We start from the raw sequence: 26,882 nt of genomic DNA on the forward strand, positions 1-26,882 counted from the left end.
TCATCGTTCTCTGTGATCAGGCCACCACTGTTGTGTCATCTGTAAACTTAATTATGGTGTTGGAGTTGTACCTGGCCATGCAGTCATGTGAACAGGGAGTGAACAGGGAGTACAGGAGGGGACTGAGAACGCACTGCTCAGGGGCCCCCGTGTTGAGGATCAGCGTGCGGATGCATTGTTACCTCCCCTTACCACCTGGGGACGGCCTGTCAGGAAGTCCAGGATCCAGTTGCAGAGGGAGGTGTTTAGTCCCAGGGTTCTTAGCTTAGTGATGAGCGATGAGAGCACTGTGGTGTTGAACACTGAGCTGTAGTCAATGAATAGCATTCTCACGTAGGTGTTCCTTTTGTCCAGGTGGGAAAGGGCAGTGTGGAGCACAATAGAGATTGCATCATCTGTGGACCTGTTGGTGCGGTATGCAAATTAGAGTGGATCTGTTGGTGCGGTATGCAAATTAGAGTGGATCTGTTGGTGCGGTATGCAAATTAGAGTGGATCTAGGGTTTCTGGGATAATGGTGTTGATGTGAACCATGACCAGCCTTTCAAAGCACTTCATGGCTACAGAGGTGCGTGTTACGTGTCGGTAGTTATTTAGGCAGGTTGCCTTAGTGTCCTTGGGCATAGGGACTATGGTGGTCTACTTGAAACATGTTGGTATTAGAGACTCAGTCAGGTAGTTCATAATAATAATAATCACGGTGGTTATAGAGGGTACAACAGGTCAGAACCTCATGAGTAAATGTCAGTTGGCTTTTTTTAGCCGAGCATTCAGAGTTAGAGACAGCAGGTGCAGTAGAGAGAGAGAGAGAGAGAGAGAGTTGAAAACAGCAGGTCCGGGACAAAGTAGCACGTCTGGTGAACAGGTCAGGGTTCCATAGCCGCAGGCAGAAAAGTTGAAAGAGGAGCAGCAGCACGACCAGGTGGCCTGGGGACAGCAAGAAATGATCAGGCCAGGTAGTTCTGAGGCATGGTCCCAGGGCTCAGGTCCTCCGGGAGGGGAGGGAGAGGGAGAGAGAGAGAATTAGAGGGAGCATACTTAAGGGGTAGAGCGATATCTTCAAACCACCAACTTACTGCTCTGAGACAAGGCTCAGTATAGCCCATGGAGGTCTCTGCCAAGGCACAAACCCGAGGGGGGCGCCAAACCCGGACAGGGAGTTCACGTCATTGACTCAACCCACTCAAGTGACGCACCCCTCCTAAGGACGTGATGGAAGAGCACCAGTAAGCCAGTGACTCAGCCCCTGTAACAGGGTTAGAGGCAGAGAATCCCGGTGGAGAGAGGGTAACTGGCCAGGCAGAGATAGATCCTTTCCGTTCACCTTCAGACCCCTGGGCCAGACTACACTCAATCGACATCCTAGAAAAGACCGTTGAAAGTTTGATATGTTCAGCAAGTAAAGCGTGCACTTACCTCTTTTAAAAAATGTATTTAACCAGGCAAGTCAGTTAAGAACACATTTCTATTTACAATGACGGCCTACCCCGACAAAACCCTAACACGGATGATGCTGTGCGCCGCCTTGTGGGACTCCCAATCACGGCTGGTTGTGATACAGCCTGTAATAGAATCAGGGTCTGTAGTGACGCCTCTAGCACTGAAATGCAGTGCCTTAGACCGCTGCGCCACTCGGGATCCCTAACCTCTGCAAGCTCCTTGTAGTTGCCCTTGTTGGTGGAACTTTCCCTCTCGTTCTGTCCTCTATCGATGCAGCTTTTTCCCAGAAGCTTGAATCTGACGTGGGCATTCATATGCTCCCTGCTTTTGTTTTGCCGTTTAGCTGAACGATCAATGTTCTTCAGGTCAATGTACCCACCTTTTGACCAAGGCTCAGACTTTCCAAAAAGCAGGCAAGGCCAGCAACACAGGCTGCTTGATGAAAGGCTCCTTGTTAACCAGCTATACTTTTGATACCAGTTGGTATTGAACGCCTTCACCTTTTCATCCTTCTTCACGAAACTGATCTCAGGCAGGGGTCGACCCTCGTTTTTAATTCGCACACTTTTCCGTGTACTCCAGAGAATGAAATATTGTTTTTCAACAGAATGTCCACAACATTTTCAGCAGCGTTGGCCATTCTATAATTCTGGCGGAGAGAACTGCTAGCTAGCTACTGAAGTTAGCACGGCTAACTTCTAAAAATGTTAAATAAATAGCACTAACTGGACACACAAATACATTTCTAAAACCAAGAAAACGATTTATAATACACCTCTTCCGTCTCCTGTAATTTGAAAAAAACAAATTTTAATTGAATAATAATTTTTACAAATGCTAAACTATCACTCTTCACTCTTAATCTGTCTCCAACAATGTCACCAAGCTTCTCAACACATAGAACCCCCATAATGCTCTGTGGCACTATCCCAATACAACACACAGGGTTCATTTTCTGATCCTAATTCTATGATTCAATGGGCAACATGCCCGTTCATACTGCAAACGTTTTGATTGGTTGGAGGCTGTCCTCCAGAAGTGGTCATAATTACCATGTATGTCTATGGAAGAGGGTGAGGCCTACAAGCCTCCTAGGTTTTGTATTGAAGTCAATGTAGCCAGAGGAGGACGGAAGCTAGCTGTCCTCTGGCTACACCAGTGTGCTACCCCAGACAGTGCAGTTGAAGTTACTGTAGACCTTCATTGCAAAACAGTGTTTTTTTAATCACTTATTTCGTGACATATGAATATATTTAGTATAGTTTTAACTAAAGAGTTAAACCATAGTAGTGCAGCGGCCCCTGGAACAAATTAGGGTTAAGAGCCTTGCTCAAAGTCACATTGACAGATTCTTCACCTTGTCAGCTCGGGTATTCAAACCAGCGACCTTTCGGTTACTGGCCCAATGCTTTAACAGCTAGTCTATCTGCTGCTGGTGTGCGTGCGTGCGTGCGTGCGATCGTATTTACTAGGTTACATTCAATGTGTTGAAATGAATACAAACAATGTCCTTAACTGCAATATCCAATTTGTTCATGTAGAATGAAATGTAAAAGACTAATTTCCCAACTGGTTTGTCTTTCTCTTACAGGCATCCCCAGTAACATTGGTCCAGTTAGTAAGTAAATGAAGCAGACCCCCCCACACAGAAACTGCTTGCTGCTTTACTATGCATGATCATATCCATCCCTAAAGTCCACGTGGTTTTAAATGTTCATTTCTGATTTAGGTCCTCCCATTATTAATTTAAGTGAAGGGTCAGTCATAATTGATTTGCAAGTGTTCATTATGCCAGGGTTTAGTTCAATTCCCCTTTTTTTCCCTTCTCTGAAGGAAATGGCAATAGCTTTCTGCCATGTTGTCTAGAAGGCTGCGTGTGGAGGTGGACTAATTCACCTTCAACAAGTTAAACCTAGATAGCAGCCACACACCTGAGCATGCATACAAAACACCATTTCCCCCCCTTTTTGCATTATAAATACATTCCATGTAGAGTTTATTAATATGCCCTGACCTCAGTGGTGGGATAATGTTAGGGGGGTCATTTCAATATGAGTATTATCTGCTGAAGCCAGTGGCCCCTGGAGCACAGAGAGAGACGTCTAGAGACTCATTCTACAGTTACTACAGCAGGCGACTGGGACTCAGGAGAATAACAGAAGACACACGCACACACCAAGGATGCGTCCCCCTATGTTCTGTAAAGTGCACTGCTTTTGACCAAGGTCCATAGGGCTCTGGTCAAAAGTAGTGCACTATGTAGGGTATAGGGGATGTCATTTAGGGCACCTCCAAGTCTTAAACAAGTAAAAGCGCCCCTGCTCATTCCACATCAGTCTATCCATCAATCTATTTATCTGGTTAGAACCCTCTCTACTTGGGGGAAACCAATAGACAAAAAGCAGTTTGTATGGAAAGCATCCCATTAGTGTTTGAATAGTTTCCTTTTCCTAAACTACAGTCTGTGTCTCCATGACTGCAGATATCCAAAGGACTGGATAACTAGGTCTAGATAACTAGATAACTAGGTCTAGATAACTAGATAACTAGGACTAGATAACTAGGACTAGATAACTAGGTCTAGATAACTAGGTCTAGATAACTAGGTAACTAGGACTAGATAACTAGATAACTAGGACTAGATAACGAAGTCTAGATAACTAGGACTAGATAACTAGGTCTAGATAACTAGATAACTAGGTCTAGATAACTAGATAACTAGGACTAGATAACTAGGTCTAGATAACTAGGACTAGATAACTAGGTCTAGATAACTAGGTCTAGATAACTAGATAACTAGGACTAGATAACTAGGTCTAGATAACTAGATAACTAGGACTAGATAACTGACTAGATAACTAGGACTAGATAACCTGGTCTATAGAACTAGATAACTAGGACTAGATAACTAGGAACAAGATAACTAGGAACTAGATATATTAGAGCAGTGCTATTTTCAGACCTACTCAGTCTTTTTATGTGTCAGCATTCAGGAGGTAAAGAAGACAACTAAAGGAAGCTCTTTATAAGTATTGGGATGTTGCCATGTTTAACATTTACAATGGTATCAGCACATTTACAATGACAATATAGTGGTAAAATGAACTCGCTAGTTGGCACTGAACTCTGAACCACAACAGTTACCACAACTGAGCTCAAGCTAACATAAAAGTATAATTGGATCCAAACAATAAGAAACCGTTTATTATGAAAATTCTGAGATATTTGGTGTCAGAAATGAGCATGGAACCAAGTGGACACCCTCCCTCCATCCCTCCACCCCAACATCCCAACCTTAAAGAGCTGAATGAGTTCAATGTTGTCTCCTGCCTGTGCTGCATGCATCTTCTCCATAGATATACACACTGTATATACATACACCTCTCACACATCACCCCCTCCCTAGAGCCTCCCCAACCCGACACCTAGCCAGACCATGGCTGCTCTCTCAGAACCCTAGTGGGGAATGTCTGTGTTACATCCTGTCTGTCTGTCTGTGGGTGGGACTCACATAAAGGGCACACTGACTGACTGACTTAGGGCCATGTCTGTATGGTTCATTCACAGGCCTGTAGGCAATGAAGCTCTCATGCTGACTGTCTGTCTCTATACCTGCAGAAGCACCCTCCCCCCTAACCACCACAACACAAAACACTACCCAGTTTGAGTTCTGTAGCCAAGACACAACACACTACCCAGTTTGGGTTCTGTAGCCACAACACAACACACTACCCAGTTTGGGTTCGGTAGCCAAGACACAAAACACTACCCAGTTTGGGTTCTGTAGCCACAACACAACACACTACCCAGTTTGGGTTCTGTAGCCACAACACAACACACTACCCAGTTTTGGTTCTGTAGTCACAACACAACACACTACCCAGTTTGGGTTCTGTAGCAACAACACAACACACTACCCAGTTTGGGTTCTGTAGCCACAACACAACACACTACCCAGTTTGGGTTCTGTAGCCACAACACAACACACTACCCAGTTTGGGTTCTGTAGCCAAGACACAACACACTACCCAGTTTGGGTTCTGTAGCCACAACACAACACACTACCCAGTTTGGGTTCTGTAGCCAAGACACAAAACACTACCCAGTTTGGGTTCTGTAGCCACAACACAACACACTACCCAGTTTGGGTTCTGTAGCCACAACACAACACACTACCCAGTTTTGGTTCTGTAACCACAACACAACAAAACACTACCCAGTTTGGGTTCTGTAGCCACAACACAACACACTACCCAGTTTGGGTTCTGTAGCCACAACACAACACACTACCCAGTTTGGGTTCTGTAGCCACAACACAACACACTACCCAGTTTGGGTTCTGTAGCCACAACACAACACACTACCCAGTTTGGGTTCTATAGCCAAGACATAACACTACCCAGTTTGGGTTCTGTAGCCACAACACAACACACTACCCAGTTTGGGTTCTGTAGCCACAACACAACACACTACCCAGTTTGGATTCTGTAGCCAAGACATAACACTACCCAGTTTGGGTTCTGTAGCCACAACACAACACACTACCCAGTTTTGGTTCTGTAGCCACAACACAACAAAACACTACCCAGTTTTGGTTCTGTAACCACAACACAACAAAACACTACCCAGTTTGGGTTCTGTAGCCACAACACAACAAAACACTACCCAGTTTGGGTTCTGTAGCCACAACACAACAAAACACTACCCAGTTGGGGTTCTGTAGCCACAACACAACAAAACACTACCCAGTTTTGGTTCTGTAGCCACAACACAACAACACACTACCCAGTGTTGGTTCTGTAGCCCACAACACAACAAAACACTACCCAGTTTTGGTTCTGTAACCACAACACAACAAAACACTACCCAGTTTGGGTTCTGTAGCCACAACACAACAAAACACTACCCCGTTGGGGTTCTGTAGCCACAACACAACAAAACACTACCCAGTTTTGGTTCTGTAGCCACAACACAACAAAACACTACCCAGTTTTGGTTCTGTAGCCAAGACATAACACTACCCAGTTTTTGTTCTATAGCCACACCAGGGAAACACTACAACGTTTTGGTTCTGTAGCCATACCAGGGAAACACAACAAAGTTTTGGTTCTGACAACACAAAACACTACCCAATTCTGGTTCTGTAGCCACACCAGGGATGAAGTTGAGGGAAAACAAACTGAAATCATGGGTATGTAGCTATGTTCTCTAAAATAAATAAAGGAACCAAGCAGAACACAGCTAAATATCCTGGAATAGAACTACCCCCAGATCTACCCTCAGAACAGAAAACACGTTTTCATATTGTTGTTTGGAAGTACTTTAATTATTTATTGACCTTCCATCAACTTTATTTCAGGTTTTTTAAGCCAGACAGAATCGCCCTAATGCAGCCATTAAAGCAAAATATGTGTATATATATGTATATATATATATATATATATATATATATATATATATATATATATATATATATATATATATATATATATATATGCATATGTATAATATGTATATATATATATATATTTTTTTTTATCTGAGCTCATTTCATTTTATTATGAGAGCATTCATTTCATTATGAAAGCATTCATTTCATTATGAAAGCATTCATTTCATTATGAAAGCATTCATTTCATTATGAGAGCATTCATTTCATTATGAGAGCATTCATTTCATTATGAGAGCATTCATTTCATTATGAGAGCATTCATTTCATTATGAGAGCATTCATTTCATTATGAGAGCATTCGTTTCATTATGAGAGCATTCATTTCATTATGAGAGCATTCGTTTCATTATGAGAGCATTCGTTTCATTATGAGAGCATTCGTTTCATTATGAGAGCATTCGTTTCATTATGAGAGCATTGAGCATTGATAATATGTCACTTCTCATTTAGAGCATCTTAACTGAATTCGAACTTGTGGCGATTATTAATGTACAACTGATTTAGAACTGCCATGACATTCTATGTAGTTGATCAGTTATGGAATTGGCATGGAGAGGGTTTGGATAGAAATGTATTCAAACGCTACACCATAAACTAACTGTATGTCTATGTGCCTGAGTGCATGCATACCCAAACACTTTATTTTAAAAGCATTACCCTTATCTTTAACCAAACGGAATGAATTTCAAATGATTAGACACACCACACAGTATGGTTAACTATCCAATCACACGGTAGTTAAATTGCTTGCTGTGACACCACTGGTCACTAATGTTCACATGACTACCTGACCACACTGACATGAAGGATACTGCAACACAGAGACGTATTGCTGCTTTAACGAACGATTACAATGCTAGAACAAGCAACAAGACCTCCCTTCTGTCTCGGCTCGACTCAACACTGCTCCTTCACCCAACCGACCACAACCAACAAACACCACCTGTAATTTCCCCATCACAGAAATACAGAATTGTATGTAATTATGAGGTTACACCATAACTATCAGTCATTCCAATTCCTGACACACCACATGATTTATTCTTTGTGATTCCTCGACCTGAAATCACTGTAATTAGATATTGATTGCATTAATTTGATGAACTCAACAAAATGCCTGTGACACTTGAACACTTGTTTGCCTAAGTTATTGTCCCACTACCTATCAGAGAGAATCTCAAGTAGAGACTGTCGTTTGTTATATATATATTTTTTTGTTGTTGTTTATGTTTATTCATCATTGCCATCGATGCACACACTCAAGTGAGCCATGAAACTACACAATCACATCATCTCTGACATGGTCTGGGACTGGTGTTGGGATGCATCTACTGCTTGTCCCTGTACAGATTTGTCAGTCATTCTGTTGTTCTGAGTTGTTCTGAGTAAAGCCGATGTGTCTAGTTGTCTACATATGCCCCATCAGTCAACCTGTATTAGAACTTCTAGTACTGTTCATGAATCTGATGTCCACTAGAGCCATTGCACCTAATAACTTATGGTTTCTCCCGATTGCATTCAGTTCGGCCGAATGTCTCATCTCTAGGTGTTGCTAACCGAAACCAAGGTAGGCTATACCTCCAACTAAGATGAAACATATCTCTTTACAGATCTACCTCAAATATACAGTAGTCATACAGTGAGTGTACTAGCTGTGTCAGTGGAGTCCAGATCCCCCAGGAGGGAGCTTTTCCTGCCTAGAGTTCATCTGTGTTAAAACCTTTAATGATATAGATTTTTTTTTAAACAAACACAAATATATACAGTATATATCTTTTTTTTTTCCTTCCTTTATTCACTCTCTCTTTTTTTGTGAAAGAGAGAAAAGAGGACATCTTCAAAACAGGGAATTTGATTTTCTGGCGTAGTTGGCAGACATGGTTGTGCTGCGACATTCTGTGACTCCATTACAATATCCCCCTCACCACCACCCCACCCTTTTCCCCCCTCACTTGAGCCCCCCAGATGCGGAATCTCTACACGAGAGCAGTATAAAGATAGGCTCTCTATCTCTTTCTCTCCCTCTCCCTCGCCTCTCTTTCTTCTATCCCTTTTCAATATACCTTTGCTTATCCCCTCCGTTTTAATTATGCGTGGCGCTTCTAGGGATTCAAAAATTCTATCTGTGCTTGGTGGAAGAAAAGAGGGAGGTTTCACGGAGCGGTTTATGTAGATTGATTTCAGGCAAACTCAAGTTAATCCAGTGTGCAGATGTGCTGAGGATGTGGCGACCGTCTTGCATAAAAACCTGCCCTTGTATTTCCATGGAGAGCTCTAGCCAAGCAGATGTATAGGTATAGAAGCCAGAGTGTGCTATACGGTATGTGTCTTGGGTTTATATCTGGTGAGAACATTGCAGAGCATGTGAGAGGGACTTAGGCCGTTTCTTTGTTTGTTATCGGATGGCGAAGAGATGCGGACAGCAGTGGGATTGTTGTGTGTTTACCGTATGGACCGGTGAGAAGATTTATGGGCAATAATCCCACTGAGGTTTCCTAGAGGAAGTGTGGTGCTGGTATGTCAGGAGAATGTAACAACACAACACTACACTACTGGTCATCTGTCAGGAGAATGTAACAACACAACACTACTGGTCATCTGTCAGGAGAATGTAACAACACAACACTACTGGTCATCTGTCAGGAGAATGTAACAACACAACACTACTGGTCATCTGTCAGGAGAATGTAACAACACAACACTACTGGTCATCTGTCAGGAGAATGTAACAACACAACACTACTGGTCATCTGTCAGGAGAATGTAACAACACAACACTACTGGTCATCTGTCAGGAGAATGTAACAACACAACACTACTGGTCATCTGTCAGGAGAATGTAACAACACAACACTACTGGTCATCTGTCAGGAGAATGTAACAACACAACACTACTGGTCATCTGTCAGGAGAATGTAACAACACAACACTACTGGTCATCTGTCAGGAGAATGTAACAACACAACACTACTGGTCATCTGTCAGGAGAATGTAACATTACAACACTACTGGTCATCTGTCAGGAGAATGTAACATTACAACACTACTGGTCATCTGTCAGGAGAATGTAACAACACAACAATCTATCAACACAACAATCTACGTTGGCTACTGTAGGTACCTGGCCCAACCCTGTAGTACCTTCACAGTACTAATCCACAATTATCCCCCTGATTAGAATCTCCTGTATACAGCTTTGCAGTGTGGATATGTGGTACACACTTTCTGTAAAGGTGTAGGTTGTGTAATCTTATGTGGATCTGGATGTAGTGTAGTTGTTACAAGTGATATTGAATACGCTTCTCCACAGTGAAATATGATAGGGACGCTCTGTAACATATCATTGTGATGCCTCACATTACAAATATTCTAGAATATGTTTCATAGATATTACTTTAGTCATGATAAATCATGTAACCGTATTTTACAATCAGGAGGAGTATTGGTCTTCTAAGAGCAGGGTTTTTAGCGCAGATAGCAGAAACATTCTGAGAACTTAAATGAACTGTGCAACTTGACAACAAATAGACCAGAACAGGATTCTCTACCTTGGATAGAGTTGATGTCTGTCTCTATCTTCCTGTAGCTCAGAGATGACTGTCTGTCTGTCTGTCTAACTGCCTGTCTAACTTCCTGTAGCTCAGAGATGACTGTCTGTCTGTCAAACTGCCTGTAGATCAGAGAGGTCTGTCTGTCTGTCTAACAGACTGTAGCTCAGAGAGGACTGTCTGTTTGTCAAACTTCCTGTAGCTCAGAGAGGACTGTCTGTCTGTCAAACTTCCTGTATCTCAGAGATGACTGTCAGTCTGTCAAACTTCCTGTAGCTCAGAGATGACTGTCTTTCTGTCTGTCTAACTGCCTCTGTCTAACGTCCTGTAGCTCAGAGAGGACTGTCTGTCTGTCTAACTTCCTGTAGCTCAGAGATGACTGTCTGTCTGTCAAACTACCTGTAGCTCAGAGAGGTCTGCCTGTCTGTCAAACTGCCTGTAGCTCAGAGAGGTCTGCCTGTCTGTCAAACGTCTTGTAGCTCAGAGAGGTCTGTCTGTCTGTTAAACTGTCTGTAGCTCAGAGAGGACTGTCTGTCTGTCAAACTGCCTGTAGCTCAGAGAGGACTGTCTGTCTGTCTAACTGCCTGTAACTCAGAGAGGACTGTCTGTCTGTCTAACTTCCTGTAGCTCAGAGATTACTGTCTTTCTGTCTGTCTAACTGCCTCTGTCAAACTGCCTGTAGCTCAGAGAGGTCTGTCAGTCTGTCAAACTGCCTGTAACTCAGAGAGGACTGTCTGTCTGTCTAACTTCCTGTAGCTCAGAGATTACTGTCTTTCTGTCTGTCTAACTGCCTCTGTCAAACTGCCTGTAGCTCAGAGAGGTCTGTCTGTCTGCCAAACTGCCTGTAACTCAGAGAGGAATGTCTGTCTGTCTATCTTCCTGTAGTTCAGAGAGGACTGTCTGTCTGTCAAACTGCCTGTAACTCAGAGAGGAATGTCTGTCTGTCTATCTTCCTGTAGTTCAGAGAGGACTGTCTGTCTGTCAAACTGCCTCTGTCTGTCTAACTGCCTGTAGCTCAGAGAGAACTGTCTCTCTGTCTAACTGCCTATCTGACTCTATGGCTGATCTGGGCAGACTAGGTGTCACACACAAGGTTGATCTGGAACGGGTCCTTCTGTGATTGGCATACCTGCCTGACGTTGTGTGACTAGACAGTAGATACAAGGCAGAGCCTGACTCCCAATCTGGCATCTAATACTACACAATACTACACTACACATCACTCAACGATATGTTGCCCTTTGCCACACCTCTACATACATTCGACTGCTTTTAATGCAAAGTGTCTGTTTTTTGTTGCAAGTTATTTATTGGCCTTGGAGGGGTGATGGGTGGCTGTGACATGTATCTACTCTTTCTCAAAACACTGGTTCTCTTAAGAAACGACATGTATTTATTTATATTTGTGTTCTAGTTGCATGCCTCTGTCATTTAGGATGACAGTGGTGTGTGAACGTTAAAAGTGGCCTGTCGATTACACTGCAGGACTGCAGGTGCAGCTGCTCCTCTCCTCCTAACCTCACAATGAACACACAGTAGGACAAATCACCTCATCTAGATGTACATTTCAGAGTGTGGAGTTAAACATTTACACTTTGCTCATGTTGAGAATTACAGACCCCCCCAACTCAACTTTTCTTTTTTTGTCCTGTGTCGTACTGTGTGTTCCAGTCCCCCCCCATGAAAACCCAGTTCCAAACTCAAAATCCTTCCATTGTGGTGTGCTTGAAGCTCGAATCGAACGTCTCGTACTCTCACCCCTCTTAACAACAACCTTTACCCGGGGGGAAATTATGTCTAATGCTCTCTACTCCTCATCGCCTAACAATCGTCTCAATCTCAAACCCCCATCTCTCCATCCTAACCTGGCATGTGATGGTGTCTCCTCGCTCTACCTTGCTGCTATAACCACCAGCGCCACTCGTCGCAGCACACAACCCAACCCAACCACACCTCAAAATGACCTCTTGGTCTCTCTCCACCTTTCCTTCCTTCTTTGCAAGACTGCGAATGTTTCGGCCACTCCAAGCGCTGCAGCTACATCGAGCTGCTAAACTCTGTGATTTGCGTGAGCTGTAAACACAACACTAGGGGCCAGCACTGCCAGGACTGCAAGCAGGGCTACTTCCGAAATAATTCTGCAGAGCTGGAAGATGAGAATGTGTGTATAGGTCAGTTCCCTCACCACGGTCACTGTCATCATCAGCACTGCTCATACCAGCTAATCTTCCACATGACCAACACCATGTTTATAACACCCTATGACCCTCACCTTTCACATTTCAAACTTTTACCCAAGTGCTTCAAACCTCCGAACTCATCTCTCGTGTTTTTCAACATCTCTCCTTGTTGCTGTCTTGGTCCCTTCTTGTTCTTCATGTTTCACTCCATGCATATTCTATAACCTCAAACAGGAAGCTGCTCTTCATGTTTAACTCCATGCATATTCTATAACCACAAACAGGAAGCTGTTCTTCACATGTTTAACTCCATGCATATTCTATAACCTCAAACAGGAAGCTGTTCTTCATGTTTAACTCCATGCATATTCTATAACAACAAACAGGAAGCTGTTCTTCATTTTTAACTCCATGCATATTCTATAACCTCAAACAGGAAGCTGTTCTTCATGTTTAACTCCATGCATCTTCTATAACCTCAAACAGGAAGCTGTTCTTCATGTTTAACTCCATGCATATTCTGTAACAACAAACAGGAAGCTGTTCTTCACTCGTCTTCCTCACTTTCTCTCTGTCCCTTTGATTGTGACATCACTCACTTCCTTCTCCACAGGGCCTATGTTTTAAACCAGTTGTTCGTCATCACAATCACAATACTTTACCATATTAAAGAGTATTACCCAGAAATCTGTACCGCTACCCTCTTTTTCCAATATTTACATAATATATTCTGATGCTCAGGATGGTATTGAAGCTGTCTGTGTAATGATACGGTTTTTATTTCCCTCCTTTCAGAAGCAACGGATCATTCCACATGCTGATAATGAATTTTTCACAAACAACCTCAAACAGGAAGCTGTTCTTCACTCGTTTAACACCATGCATATTCTATAACCACAAACAGGAAGTTGTTCGTCACTCATTTAACACCATGCATATTCTATAACCACAAACAGGAAGTGTTCTTCACTCATTTAACACCATGCATATTCTATAACCTCAAACAGGAAGCTGTTCTTCACTCATTTAACTCCATGCATATTCTATAACCACAAACAGGAAGCTGTTCTTCACATGTTTAACTCCATGCATATTCTATAACCACAAACAGGAAGCTGTTCTTCATGTTTAACTCCATGCATATTCTATAACCTCAAACAGGAAGGAAGTTGTTCTTCACGTTTAACTCCATGCATATTCTATAACCACAAACAGGAAGCTGTTCTTCATGTTTAACTCCATGCATATTCTATAACCTCAAACAGGAAGGAAGTTGTTCTTCACGTTTAACTCCATGCATATTCTATAACCACAAACAGGAAGGAAGTTGTTCTTCACGTTTAACTCCATGCATATTCTATAACCTCAAACAGGAAGCTGTTCTTCATGTTTAACTCCATGCATATTCTATAACCTCAAACAGGAAGGAAGTTGTTCTTCACGTTTAACTCCATGCATATTCTATAACCACAAACAGGAAGGAAGTTGTTCTTCACGTTTAACTCCATGCATATTCTATAACCACAAACAGGAAGCTGTTCTTCACATGTTTAACTCCATGCATATTCTATAACCACAAACAGGAAGCTGTTCTTCACTCATTTAACTCCATGCATATTCTATAACCTCAAACAGGAAGCTGTTCTTCACATGTTTAACTCCATGCATATTCTATAACCTCAACAGGAAGCTGTTCTTCACATGTTTAACTCCATGCATATTCTATAACCACAAACAGGAAGCTGTTCTTCATGTTAAACTCCATGCATATTCTATAACCTCAAACAGGAAGGAAGTTGTTCTTCACGTTTAACTCCATGCATATTCTATAACCACAAACAGAAAGCTGTTCTTCATGTTAAACTCCATGCATATTCTATAACCTCAAACAGGAAGGAAGTTGTTCTTCACGTTTAACTCCATGCATATTCTATAACCACAAACAGGAAGCTGTTCTTCATGTTTAACTCCATGCATATTCTATAACCTCAAACAGGAAGGAAGTTGTTCTTCACGTTTAACTCCATGCATATTCTATAACCACAAACAGGAAGGAAGTTGTTCTTCACGTTTAACTCCATGCATATTCTATAACCACAAACAGGAAGGAAGTTGTTCTTCACGTTTAACTCCATGCATATTCTATAACCACAAACAGGAAGCTGTTCTTCAAGTTTAACTCCATGCATATTCTATAACCTCAAACAGGAAGCTGTTCTTCACATGTTTAACTCCAAGCATATTCTATAACCTCAAACATGAAGCTGTTCTTCACTCATTTAACTCCATGCATATTCTATAACCTCAAACAGGAAGCTGTTCTTCACATGTTTAACTCCATGCATATTCTATAACCTCAACAGGAAGCTGTTCTTCACATGTTTAACTCCATGCATATTCTATAACCACAAACAGGAAGCTGTTCTTCATGTTAAACTCCATGCATATTCTATAACCTCAAACAGGAAGGAAGTTGTTCTTCACGTTTAACTCCATGCATATTCTATAACCACAAACAGGAAGCTGTTCTTCATGTTAAACTCCATGCATATTCTATAACCTCAAACAGGAAGGAAGTTGTTCTTCACGTTTAACTCCATGCATATTCTATAACCACAAACAGGAAGCTGTTCTTCATGTTTAACTCCATGCATATTCTATAACCTCAAACAGGAAGGAAGTTGTTCTTCACGTTTAACTCCATGCATATTCTATAACCACAAACAGGAAGGAAGTTGTTCTTCACGTTTAACTCCATGCATATTCTATAACCACAAACAGGAAGGAAGTTGTTCTTCACGTTTAACTCCATGCATATTCTATAACCACAAACAGGAAGGAAGTTGTTCTTCACGTTTAACTCCATGCATATTCTATAACCACAAACAGGAAGGAAGTTGTTCTTCACGTTTAACTCCATGCATATTCTATAACCACAAACAGGAAGCTGTTCTTCACATGTTTAACTCCATGCATATTCTATAACCACAAACAGGAAGGAAGTTGTTCTTCACGTTTAACTCCATGCATATTCTATAACCACAAACAGGAAGCTGTTCTTCACATGTTTAACTCCATGCATATTCTATAACCTCAACAGGAAGCTGTTCTTCACATGTTTAACTCCATGCATATTCTATAACCACAAACAGGAAGCTGTTCTTCATGTTAAACTCCATGCATATTCTATAACCACAAACAGGAAGGAAGTTGTTCTTCACGTTTAACTCCATGCATATTCTATAACCTCAAACAGGAAGCTGTTCTTCACATGTTTAACTCCATGCATATTCTATAACCTCAAACAGGAAGCTGTTCTTCACTCATTTAACTCCATGCATATTCTATAACCTCAAACAGGAAGCTGTTCTTCACATGTTTAACTCCATGCATATTCTATAACCTCAAACAGGAAGCTGTTCTTCACATGTTTAACTCCATGCATATTCTATAACCACAAACAGGAAGGAAGTTGTTCTTCACGTTTAACTCCATGCATATTCTATAACCACAAACAGGAAGCTGTTCTTCAAGTTTAACTCCATGCATATTCTATAACCTCAAACAGGAAGCTGTTCTTCACATGTTTAACTCCAAGCATATTCTATAACCTCAAACATGAAGCTGTTCTTCACTCATTTAACTCCATGCATATTCTATAACCTCAAACAGGAAGCTGTTCTTCACATGTTTAACTCCATGCATATTCTGTAATCTCAAACAGGAAGCTGTTCTTCACATGTTTAACTCCAAGCATATTCTATAACCTCAAACATGAAGCTGTTCTTCACTCATTTAACTCCATGCATATTCTATAACCTCAAACAGGAAGCTGTTCTTCACATGTTTAACTCCATGCATATTCTATAACCTCAACAGGAAGCTGTTCTTCACATGTTTAACTCCATGCATATTCTATAACCACAAACAGGAAGCTGTTCTTCATGTTAAACTCCATGCATATTCTATAACCTCAAACAGGAAGGAAGTTGTTCTTCACGTTTAACTCCATGCATATTCTATAACCACAAACAGGAAGCTGTTCTTCATGTTAAACTCCATGCATATTCTATAACCTCAAACAGGAAGGAAGTTGTTCTTCACGTTTAACTCCATGCATATTCTATAACCACAAACAGGAAGCTGTTCTTCATGTTTAACTCCATGCATATTCTATAACCTCAAACAGGAAGGAAGTTGTTCTTCACGTTTAACTCCATGCATATTCTATAACCACAAACAGGAAGGAAGTTGTTCTTCACGTTTAACTCCATGCATATTCTATAACCACAAACAGGAAGGAAGTTGTTCTTCACGTTTAACTCCATGCATATTCTATAACCACAAACAGGAAGGAAGTTGTTCTTCACGTTTAACTCCATGCATATTCTATAACCACAAACAGGAAGGAAGTTGTTCTTCACGTTTAACTCCATGCATATTCTATAACCACAAACAGGAAGCTGTTCTTCACATGTTTAACTCCATGCATATTCTATAACCACAAACAGGAAGGAAGTTGTTCTTCACGTTTAACTCCATGCATATTCTATAACCACAAACAGGAAGCTGTTCTTCACATGTTTAACTCCATGCATATTCTATAACCTCAACAGGAAGCTGTTCTTCACATGTTTAACTCCATGCATATTCTATAACCACAAACAGGAAGCTGTTCTTCATGTTAAACTCCATGCATATTCTATAACCACAAACAGGAAGGAAGTTGTTCTTCACGTTTAACTCCATGCATATTCTATAACCTCAAACAGGAAGCTGTTCTTCACATGTTTAACTCCATGCATATTCTATAACCTCAAACAGGAAGCTGTTCTTCACTCATTTAACTCCATGCATATTCTATAACCTCAAACAGGAAGCTGTTCTTCACATGTTTAACTCCATGCATATTCTATAACCTCAAACAGGAAGCTGTTCTTCACATGTTTAACTCCATGCATATTCTATAACCACAAACAGGAAGGAAGTTGTTCTTCACGTTTAACTCCATGCATATTCTATAACCACAAACAGGAAGCTGTTCTTCAAGTTTAACTCCATGCATATTCTATAACCTCAAACAGGAAGCTGTTCTTCACATGTTTAACTCCAAGCATATTCTATAACCTCAAACATGAAGCTGTTCTTCACTCATTTAACTCCATGCATATTCTATAACCTCAAACAGGAAGCTGTTCTTCACATGTTTAACTCCATGCATATTCTGTAATCTCAAACAGGAAGCTGTTCTTCACATGTTTAACTCCATGCATATTCTATAACCTCAAACAGGAAGCTGTTCTTCACTCGTTTAATTCCATGCATATTCTATAACCACAAACAGGAAGCTGTTCTTCACTCGTTTAGCTCCATGCACATTCTATAGTAGGCCCCTGTGTTGTGTACCGTCATGTGACATGGCAAGATTTTATCCTGTATTGTAAGCCTTATTCGGAAATGAGAATTACACCAAAAAACATTGTCTGAAAATGTCTGAGGCCATCTGACATGAAAAGAAAAAAGGGGGCAGTTTGATGAAAAAAAAAGTGAAAAACTCCAGGCATGTCACATGACTGTGCTAAACACAGGGTCCTATAAGACATGTCAGCATGAGAGTTGCCTCAACGTTATGTATCGATACTCTAGGCTTTACCGTATACTTTCCAACATTTCTTTCCACCTGTGTTAGTGTTTCGGGACTCTGCAACACCCGACACATGCCCAGAGCACCTTACTGCAGAATAAACACGTTGATAGAGTACACCCTTGTGTTATCAGATTTGGGGTCAATTCCATTTAAATTCGAGTCCATTCAGGAAGTACACTGAAATTCCAATTCTCTTCAATGCATTTCAAAATAGGACAATTTGGAATTGGAATTTGGTTAACTTTATGAAATCGACTGGAATTGACCCCCGACTGTGTTGAATACAACCTAGAATACACCTTTGGATAACGAAAAATAGTAAACCGACCTTCCACCCCAATGTCCAGGTGTCTCTTCCTGCTCGAAGGGGAGTCTAATGAACTCACACACTCCACACGTAAGCACGTGCATATGTCAAGTGCTAGGCCCAACGCTGTCCAGGAATAGCAGTGAAATTCCATGAGAAGCGTTTATAGTCTGCATCTGAAATTACATCCTATTCCCTATTAAGTGCACTACTTTTGACCAGAATGGCACCCTATGCCCTACAAAGTGCACTTATTTTGACCAGAATGGCACCCTATTCCCTATTTAGTGCACTACTTTTCACCAGAATGGCACCCTATGCCCTACATAGTGCACTACTTTTGACCAGAATGGCACCCTATGCCCTACATAGTGCACTTCTTTTGATCAGCATGGCACCCTATTCCCTACATAGTGCACTTCTTTTGACCAGAATGGCACCCTATTCCCTACATAGTGCACTTCTTTTGACCAGAATGGCACCCTATTCCCTACATAGTGCACTTATTTTGACCAGAATGGCACCCTATTCCCTACATAGTGCACTACTTTTTACCTCATCCCTATAGGGAATAGAGTGACATTTCGGACCCAGATATATCTTACAAAAGGCTTCAGAGCTATATGGTTAACATTCATATAGGGAAAGGAGAGTTTTGTAAGGCTTATATGCTAACAAACTTTGGTTACAGCTTTAAATGTTGATGATGGTGAAGGCCATTTTAGGTGTGGCTGATGATGGTTGATGCTTCATTTTGTTAACACATTATTTTACCCAGATAATGTCCAGTTGAGGTATTAGTCAAATTAGCAGTATACAAAAAACACATTTGCCCTGTACTTTTATCAAGTCAACCTATGGGTTTTCAGCAGGGTTATATTCCCATGCAATATAAGTGGGGGACCACACATATGGAATCATGTAGTAACCAAAAAAAGTGTTAAACAAATCAAAATAGAATAGAATCTTCAAAGTAGCCACCCTTTGCATTGATGACAGCTTTGCACACTCTTGGCATTCTCTTAACCAGCTTCATGAGGTAGTCACCTGGAATGCATTTCAATTAACAGGTGTGCCTTGTTAAAAGTTTATTTGTGGAATTTCTTTCCTTCTTAATGCATTTGAGCCAATCAGTTGTGTTGTGAAAAGGTAGGGGTGGTATACAGAAGATAGTCCTATTTAGTAAAAGACCAAGTCCATATTATGGCAAGAACAGCTCAAATAAGTAAAGAGAAATGACAGTCCGTCATTACTTTAAGACATAAAGGTCACTCAATTCGGAAATTTCAAAAACCATCAAACACTATGATGAAACTGGCTCTCATGAGGACTGCCACAGGAAAGGCAGACCCAGAGTTACCTCTGCTGCAGAGGATAAGTTCATTAGAGTTACCACCCTCATATATTGCAGCCCAAATAATTTATTCACATAGTTAAAGTAACAGACACATCTCAACATCAACTGTTCAGAGGAGACTGCGTGAATCAAGCCTTCATGGTCGAATTGCTGCAAAGAACCACTACTAAAGGACACCAATAAGAAGAAGAGAATTGGTTGTGCCAAGAAACACAAGCAATGGACATTAGACCAGTGGAAATCTGTCCTTTGGTTTGATTAGTCCAAATTTGAGATTTTTGGTTCCAACTGCCGTGTCTTTGTGAGACGCAGAGTAGGTGAATAGATGATCTCCGAATGTGTGGTTCCCACTGTAAAGCAGGGAGGAGGAGGCGTGATGGTGTGGGGGTGCTTTGCTGGTGACACAGTCAGTGATTTATTTACAATTCAAGGCACACTTAACCAGCATTGCTACCACAGCATTCTGCAGCGATATGCCATCCCATTTGGTTTGCGCTTAGTGGAACTATCATTTGTTTTTGAACAGGACAATGACCCAACACACCTCCAGGCTGTGTAAGGGCTATTTGACCAAGAAGGAGAGTGATGGAGTGCTGCATCATATGACCTGGCCTCCACAATCACCCGACCTCAACCCAATTGAGATGGTTTTAGATTAATTGGACCGCAGAGTGAAGGAAAAGCAGCCAACAAGGGCTCAGCATATGTGGGAACTCCTTCAAGACTGTTGGAAAATCATTCCAGGTGAAGCTGGTTAAGAGAATGCCAAGAGAGTGCAAAGCTGTCATCAAGGAAAAGGGTGGCTACTTTGAAGAATCTCAAAAATAAATATATTTGGATTTGTTTAACACTTTTTTGGTTACTACATGATTCCATTTGTGCTTTTTCATAGGTTTGATGTCTTCACTATTATTCTACAATGTAGACAAAAGTAAAAATAAAGAAAATCCCTTGAATGAGTCGGTGTGTCTAAACGTTTGACTGGTACTGTATATTACAGTACAACAATGCCCATTTCAATGTTACGGTGCCACTTTCAACACATTTCAAACTTTCTCTGAATCATCCTTGACAAGTCCAGGCTATGTAATCCTTCATCCTTATGCCATCTCTATCTACATCTACTGTCTCTGTCCCACCTTCTCTGTCGTCATGGTTTCCCTCTAACTTTCACATCAGAAAAAACTTGTCAGAGAGAAAATATGTAGACTTAATGTCATTGTCCTTTTTTTAAATATGGCTACCATATTTAAGAAAAGAAGGTTTTGCTTATATCACTGTGAATGTAACTTGTTAAAATGCCAAAAATGTTTAAATTATCCATACAATGTTTACAGCGCTTAATGTCTCAAGTATTAATTCTCTACGTAATATGTTGCTTAGAAATAGATGTCTGTTACTCAGTGATAGTGAAAGGCAGGAGTCTCTGCTCTAAGAAGCCAAATCACCACCCTGTACTCCAGCATGTTTGTGCCTTGTTTCTACAGGCTGTAGTTGTAATCCTTCTGGCTCAGACAGTGTTCACTGTAATGGCACAGGATTTTGTAAATGTAAGGCGGGAACTACAGGGGCTAAGTGTCGAGATTGTCTGCCAGGATATTTGTGGGACAATGGCTGCAAATGTAAGTAGAACCACACCCCTCTTGTAACTCTGCTCGGACCCCAACCAGTACCTCTCGCTATCTCTCTACTGTATCTCTACCTCTATCGTTATCTCTCTAATATATCTCTACCTCTATAGCTGTCCCTCTTCCTCTACCTCTATCTCTATCTCTCTACTGTATATCTACTTATATCTCTGTCTCTCTACTGTATATCTACTTATATCTCTGTCTCTCTACTGCATCTCTACTTATATCTCTGTCTCTCTACTGCATCTCTACCTCTATCTCTGTCTCTCCACTGTATATCTACCTCTATCTCTATCTCTCTACTGTATCTCTAGCTCTATCGCTACCTCTTTCTCTCTCATTACCTACTTTCTCCTTTTTGTTGCCACTGCTTGGACTTGTAGGCATGTTCAGCTTGAATTGTCCCCACTAATGCGGGGAGTAGGCCTATGGATTTAACCCTGACTAACATTGACTAACCAGAAATTAGCTGTTTTTCAATTATTCACCCTGAATTTAAGACTCAAGGTTGTGCCGCTTTAACTGCAGAGATTTCGACCTAAAACATTTTCCCTCGGTTTCCACTGTTCGATGCTTTGAAATCAGTTATTCAGCTGAGCTGAAACCTAGAACACAACAGATGAGCTAATATTGACTGGCTGTAGCATGACAGGGACTGCAGGGTATCTGTTTGAGCAGCCCTCTCTCTCTCTCTCCACCATCGCTGTCTGCTTTACCCTCATGTCCAGATAATGCTGGCCAATGCCAGCGTGTAGCTACTCCAGTGTTCAAGTGCCAGTGTGTTGTCCCAACAGTTTCTATTTACAGGCAGCATTATCATTATCATTAGTATTAAGTAGAGAAGGGATATCCATAGGTCAGTGTATTATTCTACTAGCATAGAGTGCCTGATACAGTCAATGTGGGTTTGCTGATCCACAAGTGTCATCAAACAGGTCAACCTCTCACTGGATGTTTAGACTTTTTCACCATAACCAACAGGATACCTTTTAACCAACAGGATACCTTTTAACCAACAGGATACCTTTTGGCCAGCACTTGCTTGGCGCTGAACTGCCATTGGAGAGTCTGTATCACTCTTACATGGTTAAAGAAGACAGTCTATCAGAGTGTGACTGGCAGCATTCCCACCATCACAATCACACATGCATTGTGGGTAGCAGAATGATGGTGCCAGAGGGGATGGCTGCCTGCTTATCGGCTCTTAACCAACCATGCTAATTTGTTAGTTTTTTCACGTTGTTCGTAACTTGTTTTGTACATAATGTTGCTGCTACTGTCTCTAGTGGCGGAAAAGAGATGATGATGATGATGCAATCTCTATTTCACTCCACACTGTCCTTTCCCACCTGGACAAAAGGAAACACTATGTGAGGATTCCTATTAATTGACTACAGCTCAGCGTTCAACACCATAGTGCCCTCAAAGCTCATCACTAAGCTAAGGACCCTGGGACTAAACACCTCCTTCTGCAACTGGATTATGGACTTCCTGTCGGGCCGCCTCCAGGTGGCAAGGGAAGGTAACAGCACATCCGCCACGCTGATTCTCAACACGAGTGCCCCTCAGAGGTGCATTCTCAGTCCCCTCCTGTACTCCATGTTCACTCATGACTGCACGGCCAGGCACGACTCCAACACCATCATTAAATTTGCTGATGACACAACAGTGGTAGAACTGATCACCGACAACAATGAGACAGCCTATAAGGAGGAGGTCAGAGACCTGACCTTGTGGTGCAAAGACAACAACCTCTCCCTCAACGTGATCAAGACAAAGATGATTGTGGACTACAGGAAAAGGAGGTCCGAGCACGCCCCCATTCTCCTCGACGGGGCTGTAGTGGAGCAGGTTGAGAGCTTCAAGTTGTTTGGTGTCCACATCACCAACAAACTATCATGGTCCAAACACATCAAGACAGTCATGAAGAGGGCACGACAAAACCTGTTCCCCCTCAGGAGACTGAAAAGATTTGGCATTGGTCCTGCATGGGTCCTCAGATCCTCAAAAAGTTTTACAGCTGCACCATCGAGAGCATCCTGACTGGTTGCATCAATGACTGGTATGGCAACTGCTCGGCCTCCAACCGCAAGGCACTACAGAGGGTAGTGCGTATAGGCCCAGTACATCACCAGGACCAAGCTTCCTGCCATCCAGTACATCTATACCAGGCGGTGTCAGAGGAAGGCCCAAAAAATTGTCAGACTCCATTCACCCTAGTCATAGACTGTTCTCTCTGCTACCTCACTACAAGCAGTACCGGAGCACCAAGTCTAGGTCCAAGAAGTTTCTAAATAGCTTCTTCCCAAAAGCCATAAGACTCCTGAACAGCTAATCAAGTGGCTATCCAGACTATTTGCATTGCCCCCCCTCATCTACGCTGCTGCTACTCTACCTATGTTTATATTACTCTATGTACATATTACCTCCCTTACCTCGACTAACCGGTGCCCCCGCACATTGACACTCTACCGGTACCCCCTGTATAACTATTGTTATTTACTGCTGCTCTTTAATTATTTGTTATTCTTATCTCTTACTGTTTTTGTTGTTGTTATTTTCTTAAAACTGCATTGTTGGTTAAGGGCTTGATAATAAGCATTTCACTGTAAGGTCTACTACACCTGTTGTATTCGGCGCACGTGACAAACAACATTTGATTTGATTCGAGACTGTCTTAATGACAATGCTCTTTGTAATTGCTCAGTGACACCAGTCTATCCAGGCTAGCTAGGAGGTTGTCTTAGTGAGAATGTTCTTTGAATCTGCTCAGTGAAACCAGTCTATCCAGGCTAGCTAGGAGGTTGTCTTAGTGAGAATGTTCTTTGAATCTGCTCAGTGAAACCAGTCTATCCAGGCTAGCTAGGAGGTTGTCTTAGTGAGAATGTTCTTTGTATCTGCTCAGTGAAACCAGTCTATCCAGGCTAGCTAGGAGGTTGTCTTAGTGAGAATGTTCTTTGTATCTGCTCAGTGAAACCAGTCTATTGAGGCTAGCTAGGAGGTTGTCTTAGTGAGAATGTTCTTTGAATCTGCTCAGTGAAACCAGTCTATCCAGGCTAGCTAGGAGGTTGTCTTAGTGAGAATGTTCTTTGAATCTGCTCAGTGAAACCAGTCTATCCAGGCTAGCTAGGAGGTTGTCTTAGTGAGAATGTTCTTTGTATCTGCTCAGTGAAACCTGTCTATCCAGGCTAGCTAGGAGGTTGTCTTGTCTTAGTGAGAATGCTCTTTGTATCTGCTCAGTGAAACCAGTCTAACCACACTAGCTAGACACACATCAACGGTTCAAGCACAATAATTATACATAGCTGGATGGAAGTAAGGTTTTAGAAAAACTGTCTTCGACACTGTATATGTGCAATCATGCATTTGAAAAATATATATACTTCACCTTTATTTAACCAGGTAGGCAAGTTGAGAACAAGTTCTCATTTACAACTGTGACCTGGCCAAGATAAAGCAAAGCAGTGTGACAAAAACAACGACACAGAGTTACACATGGGATAAACAAGCGTACAGTCAATAACACAATAGAAAATCTGTATACAGTGTGTGCAAATGAAGTAAGGAGGTAAGTCAATAAATAGGCCATAGTGGAGAAGTAATTACAATTTAGCAATTAACACTGGAGTGATAGATGTACAGATGAGGATGTGCAAGTAGAAATACTGTTGTACAAAAGAGCAGAAAAAAAAAATACAGTATATGGGGATGAGGTGTTTGAATGGGCTATTTACAGATGGGCTATGTACAGTATGGGCATGAGGTAGTTGGATGGGCTGTTTACAGATGGGCTATGTACAGTATGGGGATGAGGTAGTTGGATGGGCTATTTACAGATGGGCTGTGTACAGTATGGGGATGAGGTAGTTGGATGGGCTATTTACAGATGGGCTGTGTACAGTATGGGGATGAGGTAGTTGGATGGGCTATTTACAGATGGGCTGTGTACAGTATGGGCATGAGGTAGTTGGATGGGCTGTTTACAGATGGGCTATGTACAGTATGGGGATGAGGTAGTTGGATGGGCTATTTACAGATGGGCTATGTACAGTATGGGGATGAGGTAGTTGGATGGGCTATTTACAGATGGGCTGTGTACAGTGATTATGTAGATTGCCAATGAACAAACAATGGAGAGGCTTATCATTTTGGTTGATGACTATGTGTCACGAGGCTATACAATTTCAAACGCTGTAAAAGCTATACATAAACCTACATTACCAAACAATATGGCCCATTATAAATGAGTCCTTACCTACATTAATTAATGTAGACCTATATATGGTTCCCCTCAGATTTCACTCGATTCTACCTACCTCATAGGATCATCTCAGTCTGCTGGCAGACTGGAGAATGCAATTAAAACTACAATCTCTGGTCAAATAGAGCCCGTTCTCAAAGAGGCACACCTAACTCATTGGTTTCCTTCTCTAAATATTATCCCTCATATTGAAGACAAAACCAATACATCTCACAGTTTATTCTCTGCACAGCGTCTGTTTACACATATGGGATGGTGAACGTGAGAGATTGGAAGGAACAGGGCTGGTAAGATTGCCACCCCTGTTCTTCAACAGTCTACTATCTTCACTTTAGAGCAACTTATATAGTCTGACATGGGGCTATTTTCAACCATGCCTTGTCCTTGGCCACAATATGCTTGAATGATTTTGTCATACTAATCCTCAAGATGAAAAAGGGCCCTAGATTGTAGTAGCTGTACCCTCGGCTGGAAAAAAAAAAGGCTTTATAAGAATATAGATGTATTGTAAGAACTGTACCCTTCACTTACTGCAGCCTACCTTAGCTCCAACCGCTAAAGTTAGGCTGTGAGCAGCGGACCAAAATGAAGGTGGTGTGTGTCGTGTGTGCGGAAGGCCACATCTCCTGGGCTCTGCAACATGACTAGGGCATCAGGGAACAGGTAACTCTCCTGCAAGTGGAATACGTTTTTTTCTAAATCTCTCAACACCTGACGGTAGAGACCTGAGAATCATTTCAGCCTCTTTTGGTCTGACTAATGCAGTCTTTAGACAGAAGCACATTTTTATTTTATTTTTTATATATACTAATCATACTTCATTAACATTTTTGAAGTATATTTAAAATTATCTAAATTGGATCCATTTTAAATACATTTAACGCATTTAATTTTATTTTATTAGCATATTTATTAAGTATATTAAACACAAAGTATCTAATTTGGGAAACTTCTTCTGTACTTAAGTATATTCTTATATATTAGATAAAGAGAAAAACAAATATACTTTGAATACACCTTAAGTACCTTTTCTGTGTATTTCTCATAAATTGGAAAATTA

The 26,882-nt window shown here is 41.5% G+C and overlaps 1 protein-coding gene across 2 annotated transcripts in view; it reads left to right on the forward strand.

Moving 5' to 3' along the window:
* The window catches only part of LOC110490897 (netrin-G1-like), a 195,314-nt gene that overhangs the window by 159,612 nt on the left and 8,820 nt on the right, over window positions 1-26,882 (forward strand). Inside the window, exons 4-5 of one of the 2 annotated variants that reach the window (XM_036945701.1) lie at window positions 3,031-3,057; window positions 8,414-8,458. In XM_036945701.1, the coding sequence (XP_036801596.1) occupies window positions 3,031-3,057; window positions 8,414-8,458 (72 nt within the window). The remainder of the gene's footprint in view (window positions 1-3,030; window positions 3,058-8,413; window positions 8,459-26,882) is intronic. The other variant, XM_036945702.1, reaches the window with a different exon arrangement.

This window comes from Oncorhynchus mykiss, chromosome 15 (assembly GCF_013265735.2).
Source record: "Oncorhynchus mykiss isolate Arlee chromosome 15, USDA_OmykA_1.1, whole genome shotgun sequence".
Taxonomy (NCBI): domain Eukaryota; kingdom Metazoa; phylum Chordata; class Actinopteri; order Salmoniformes; family Salmonidae; genus Oncorhynchus; species Oncorhynchus mykiss.